At 27.2% G+C, this 6,610-nt stretch overlaps 1 protein-coding gene across 1 annotated transcript; it reads right to left on the bottom strand.

The window, feature by feature from the left end:
* Positions 1–4,756: 4,756 nt before the first annotated feature.
* LOC137812089 (non-specific lipid transfer protein GPI-anchored 14) lies at positions 4,757–6,261 on the bottom strand. The gene is made up of 3 exons (XM_068613985.2): positions 5,724–6,261; positions 5,517–5,615; positions 4,757–5,178 (listed from the first exon to the last, which is right to left on the bottom strand). The coding sequence occupies exons 1-3, from the start codon at positions 6,049–6,051 to the stop codon at positions 5,042–5,044; spliced, it is 564 nt and encodes a 187-aa protein (XP_068470086.1). The 5' UTR covers positions 6,052–6,261; the 3' UTR covers positions 4,757–5,041.
* Positions 6,262–6,610: the final 349 nt, after the last annotated feature.

Genomic DNA, 6,610 nt, shown 5'->3' with positions numbered 1-6,610 from the left:
CTCTTAATTGGTTATAAACTCACTACTACTTTTTCACTTACAAAGTGACTTTTTATAATATTATTGTATATCTTTCTTATTCTCTAGTTATTATAGATTGAAACCTTTCTATTAAAACTACAAATAGACATTAAATGTACTTCAATAATAAATGTACATGCTGTTAAAAGTTAAGAAAATAATTTCAATATCTTAAAATAAAATATCTTCTTAATTTTAATATATAGAAATTGCTTCTTTTGATTGAGTGATATTTTCAACAATTTGAAGTGTAAAAGGACAACTAATGGAGACACTTAAGCTAGGTACAAGAAATGCAGGGCTGATTCTTTACGCAACGCCCCAATGTCTCTTTACATTTTCTTAATTTAAAAAATAAAATTAAAAATTATCACTATCTGGTTAGAATATGTACAATTTGCAATTTTAGATTTGATAATCCATAAACATCAACAAAACTAAAAATACATCATAAGAAATATTAATATGGGAAATTCATATTTTACTTTGGGTAGGAAGAAAATTATGAATTGCAAAATGGTTTATCCGTATTGTAATTCACGTTAACCTTTTTTTACATAAACAATTTACGGCAATTGCTTATTAATTAACTGCAACTTTATTTTAATATTTGATTGTTATTTAATTGGAATGACTTTCAAAGGATTGTTTGGGAGAAAAACAAAATGAAGAATGAGTCATACAAGACTTGTGGAGTCTACCCACATAGTTGAATGTTTGAAGGTTTGTGGATAGTCTTTTTTTTAATGAGATTTTTATTTTCCAATTCTATTATGGTATTTTATTTCCAAAATACAAAGATTTATTCCAAAATTCATTTTCTGAAATATATTTCTTAATTCCAAATTTTCAGACAATTTAAAAATTTTAAAAATTGGTTGAGTGTAGGTCTAAAAATGATTGAGTGCACGAAACAATTGCATAGAAGATATTTGGAGTTTTTTTTGTTCATGAATAGACAACAATTTAGGGATTTATGAAAGAGAAATTCTACAAGAAATTCGACATGATTATTGAAGATTGTTGGGGTCCTTGAAAGGAATATTACCATCATGACTTTAGTTTTACTAGAAGAGGAGGTAATATAGTAGCTTAGGAAAACTCTCTTTTTTATGTAAAAGCCACAATTTGGCTACAGAACTTGTCTCCTTTATATTGTCACTTTTCTGAATTTCTTTTACCGAATATTTGTGTGTGTATATATAAATTCTTCTTATAATATTAATTATTTAAAGGTTATTATTTAGGCAAATTCTTCTTGCACCAATATTTTTAAACCTGCATCCAACACAATTTTAAAAATTTAAAAATATCATTTATTTTAAAATTTGAAAATAATACATTGTAGAAAAATAAATCTGGAAATTCAGAAAAAAAATCAAAAACTCATTTCAGATAAAAAAAATCCGCAATAAAAAAAATCATTTTGAAAAAAAAATCTAAAAACATATTCGAGAAAAGGAGTCTAGAATGTATTTTTATATACCCATTTTTTAATGAAATTTTCGTTAATTTTACGGAATTGGTAGGCACTGATGTGCCTGTCCGCATTTTTTATTTTTTTAGTATTTTTTTATTTTCAAAAACAATTTCTCTTAATAACATTAAAATGAGAAGTTAAAGAGTAGTTTGTATCCGCATTTTTTATTTCTTTTTCTTTAGTATTTTTTTATTCTTCAAAAACAATTTCTCTTAATAAGATTAAAATGAGAAGTTAAAGAGTATACAGTTAAAGAGTAGGTTAATAAAATAGTGAAGAGCGGTAATTAAAAGTTACATATGGTAAAGAGAATGAATGAATTTTCAAAATTTAAAATTCAAAATTGCTATTTGAATTCAAAACCGTCTCTCATAGAAAATAATTAAATAGAATTTGAGTTTCATATTTTTTTATAATTTTTAATATTTTATTAATTATGGGTAAAAATATATGTATTTGGTAATAGTTAAAATTTATTTAAAACTTAATTAAATAGAATTTGAGTTTCATATTTTTTTTAATAATTTTTAATATTTTATCAATTATAGGAATTAAACCAATATTTTTTATTAGGTCTATAAATAACCAATAATATATGACAATCATTACAATACATATGACACCATTAAACAATAAACCAACAAAAGAAGAAAATGCAATGAAATCTGCTTCTTATCTTCACCTTGGACCCTTGGACCTGTATAGAGACTCGTTTAAATTGTTCCCATCTTTCGCACCCAAATCTAATGTTCCTTCGTGTTAGAAACTTACAATTTAGGGAGTGAGCGCAACAACGAAATATAACATGTAAAACATAGATTTAAGAACACGATGACATACCTTCTCTACATAATGCTCTCTGGTGAGCAAACCTATTTTGAATGTGGTCTCTAAAATCATAACTTTATGAAAAGTTGAGATGATTTCAAAAATCAAAACCTAAAAGAAGAAAATATAGAGGAAGAGCAAAGATAAAGAAATGGTGATGACAGAAATCTTAAAAATCAAATTAGAAGTAACTTTTCCATAAAATATGAGGAAATGAGAATATAGTTTAGTTAATGCTCCGTCTTGTTGAGTCCTTCTTATCCCTCTAGTCACATGTTTTCATCACAATTTTAGAAGACAAATTAGTGTTTTACAAATTGAAATGCATATAAAGAGAATTACCAACCGCGCAACTTTTTTGAGTCTTTTCGTTCCCTCTAGTCACAAACTTCAATTACAATTTCATGAAACAAATGTCAAATTAGGGTTTCACAAAGATTAATCAAAGAAATATGATTTTACATGAAAGTGAAAAGAAAGTGAGAAGTATGGTAAAAAAGAATGTGTTATGTGTAGTGGAGAGAGATAGTGGGAAGTAGGTACCTATATATAGGAGAGAGAAAGTGAAAAGTAGGATATGTGGGTTATGTGTAGTGGAGAACCATAAAATCTGTTTCTTAAATCAATTTTAATAAAAAAAAAATATCAGTTTAAATCAGAAAAGTAACGTATCAAATCTCCACTCTCCTACTAAAGTGGTCCACAAAATATTACAAATATCTTTAATTTTTTATTTAATAGAGAAGAAGATCTCTAAAACAGAAAAGTAACTAATTAATCTCTCCACTCTCTCCACTATATTCATTCTCTCCACTCTCTCCACTATCTTCATTCTCTCCACTCTCCAGTTAAATAATAACAAATAAAATAAATTTTAAAATTAAAAAATTATTTTATCAATTATTGAAATTATAAAATGTCCAAATAACCAAAATAAATTAATACAATAAATTATTAAGTAAGGATAAAATGGAAAAAAAAAATTAAAAGCAGTTAAGAGGAGAATAAGAAATGACACAATAACCATAATACAATAATAAAATTAAATATTAATATAAGGATAAAATAGGAAAAAAAATTAAGAGCAGTTAAGAGGGGAATCCCTTTTTTTTTATATATATATATATAATATATAGGTATAGATTATTTATTATCTATTGTTAATTAAGTTGATTCTACTTACATTACTATATTTTAATAAATAAATTATTATATTTTAAACATGTCGAACTATGTTTAAATGATGATACTAAATCTATTTTAAGAGTTAAAAATAATTATAATATCATATTTGTGTGGAGTTCACGTTAGCTAATAATGAAAATGTTTAATTGTAATTGTCCATGTATTTTATAAAATCTACAATTGTAACCGTTCATTTAAGGTTTTCTTTAACTTTTAAGATCAACTGTCCAAATTTAGTAAATTGACTGAAGAGAAATAAAATTAAAAGAAATTTTAACTCTTGCATTTTTTTTTAAATTTTTTAATGAATTAATATGGAATTCTGTTGGAAACTCCTACTTACCGACGAATTTGTGAATTGCAAAAAAAAATAAAAAAATGATAAGCTACACAGAAACAATTGGAAAAAATTAGGGCTAAAGATCATTGCGTAATTACCCTTTCATTATATACGGGCCAGTTTATATTAAATTATGGTTAAACTAATCACAGTTATGTTTATGTTAAAATATGGTTAAACTAATCATTATTATTTGTTATTCTCTTATTCTTATGAGTAATTTATAATAAACATAATTAATTCAGTTGGTTTTGGTATTTTTAGAACAATAATTTCAACATACTAAATTCACTCTTTTAATCACTTCTAACATGATTTATTAGTAAAAATGACACATATTTATAATATTTAATTAGAATAAATGAGAAAGAGAAACTTTAGTATTTCATAAAAAATATAAAATATTTTATAGAAAAACTATTAAATCATTTTATCAATATATTGTTTTACAAGTAATAACTTTTTCAAACATTAGTAGACATCATAGGGTTTAGAACTGAAAAAAAGAGTCAACTAAAGTCTTTTGTTTTCTGTTTTTTTCTTTTTTTTGTATAATATTTTAAAGCAAGAAGAAACGAATCATAAAAAGTAAAAAAAAAGATTAATGATAGGTCAATATCTAAAATAAATAAGTAAACTCACAAAATACACCCTCTAAATTCAATTCAAACACGGAATGTTTGGTCCAACATGTCTTCGGAAAAAGAAAGGTTCGGGTTTAAGTTTAAAAACGATGAAACTGTTACACTGTTGTTTTTTTTAATTTTAATTTACACAGATAATAAATTAGAAAAAAAGACTTATATTATGCTTTAGTTAAATATATAGTTTTAAGTTTGTTATTTAGTTATTATGATCATTAGTGGATGAAAGTAAAAGTATTGTGATAAAAGAAAAAGACGTGAAATCCATGTTTGGAAGGAAGTGAATAGAAAGATATTTGAAGCATACAAGTTGTGGAGATTAAATAAGGGGTCCCTCGGAATGGTTCCATCAGTTGGAAAATTAATCACTCAGAAACAAGAGAGAATGGGTACACACTGAACATAATAACTAGAGGAAAAGGACAACACACTTAGTAGCAACAAATTAGAAATTACATCCTCAAACTATGTATGCATAACACATGAAACCCATACAATAATAGACACAACCACCTAACACACTTTACCTTCCATCTTTAAGCTTCAAACCAGGAACAGCACCAAATGGGATACCAACAGTAACGGTAAAATTCCACATACCACTTCTGTCACCAACCCCTTCTTTGCCCACCCTCCATTCTTCTTGTTATCATCATTTATGTTTTCTCCCTTTGCAGTAGCTGCAGAGAATTTTCAACCACCCACGATGTTAAAATAAATCAAAATCATATATATATTTTTCAATGATTAAAACATGTATAATGATTCCATGATTTTGATCCTCTTTTTTCAATAACCGACTCCAAAACTTCACACCCAATTAATGCAGTCAGTTTACTATAAGGGTATCTCTAGTCTACATGGATGAACAGCAGCAACAGATAATATTTTTTATTGTAATTGTGTTCACTGATTTTGTCTGCATATAAAAAAAATGCATAGAAACTGATTTCACTATATATAAAGGGATCAAAACCGGATTATGCAGAATAAAAAGGAATGATTAGTATAAATTTACCAGCAGGGGTAGAAGGGGGGCTAGTTTGGTTTGTCAAGGATTTTTCAAACCCTTCAAACACCTTAGCGTCGGCGGAATTCGGTGGCAAATGCAAAAGATCTGAAACAAGAAATGAAGTTTGAAAATTGGACAGGGGCACGTAAGAAACCAAGGGTGATACATAGATTATATTACATGCGCACACAGAAAAAAAGTCTAGAAACTCACCAACACACTCTGTTATGTTAGTGGGTGTTTTGCAAACTTCTGGAAGTTTAAGAGCAAGGGTGACGTTGACCTTGAGGCCAAGACTTGGGTCATTACGATCCTTGATGAGGATGCAGAGGCACCTCTTGCTTTTGTCGATAACTTCTTTGAGACCAAAGCAGCAATCCATGGTGGGGACTGCGGCCTCACCACTGGCGTAGGTGAGACAACCAGCCAGACCAATGATTTTGTTCATACATTCTGATTTGTCTTGGTTAATATCGGAGGTTGCAAAACCGACCAAAAGGAGCAACAAGGTTGACGAGAGCACTAGATTGATTGAACCCATGATTTTCTTGGAGATACAAAAACAAAGAAAGAAAGAAAGAAAGAAAATGTCTTTGCGCTTCTCTCTTTCTTTCTAACGCTCAGCTTCCTCACTGCTTTGCTTCCTTCACTGTTGCAACTTTATTGCTTGTCCGCATTTAGATATCTCTGAACCCATTTTCTAAAATTCAATATTTATCCCATGTTTAATTCAGTTAATAAATGCTAAAACAGTTACTTCTTTTAAAATAACTAGTAGTTTAGGGTACACCAATGGTAGAAGTAAAATAAATAATTTAAGTATTTTTAATTAATTTTTTATTGAAAAAGTTCGTTTTACTAAGTGATTTAAAATATATATTTTACTTTTGTTTAAATATTTTGACGGTTAACTCATTGTTACACTCTCTTTAAATTTGTGTAATAATTCACCATTTTATTTTTAAGAATGAATTAACCAATAAACGTGAAAGATTATAAAAAAATAACAATTGTCCTATGTCTAATTAATAATTTTAGGATAGAGGTTAGTAATAATTTATATAGTTATTTCAATTGACCCTAATAATATTATTTTAATT

The sequence above is a fragment of the Phaseolus vulgaris genome, chromosome 2, assembly GCF_051622355.1.
Source record: "Phaseolus vulgaris cultivar YP4 chromosome 2, ASM5162235v1, whole genome shotgun sequence".
NCBI classification, from domain to species: domain Eukaryota; kingdom Viridiplantae; phylum Streptophyta; class Magnoliopsida; order Fabales; family Fabaceae; genus Phaseolus; species Phaseolus vulgaris.
The sequence above is the reverse complement of the archived record's forward strand: the minus strand, read 5'-3'. Positions and strand labels throughout refer to the sequence as shown.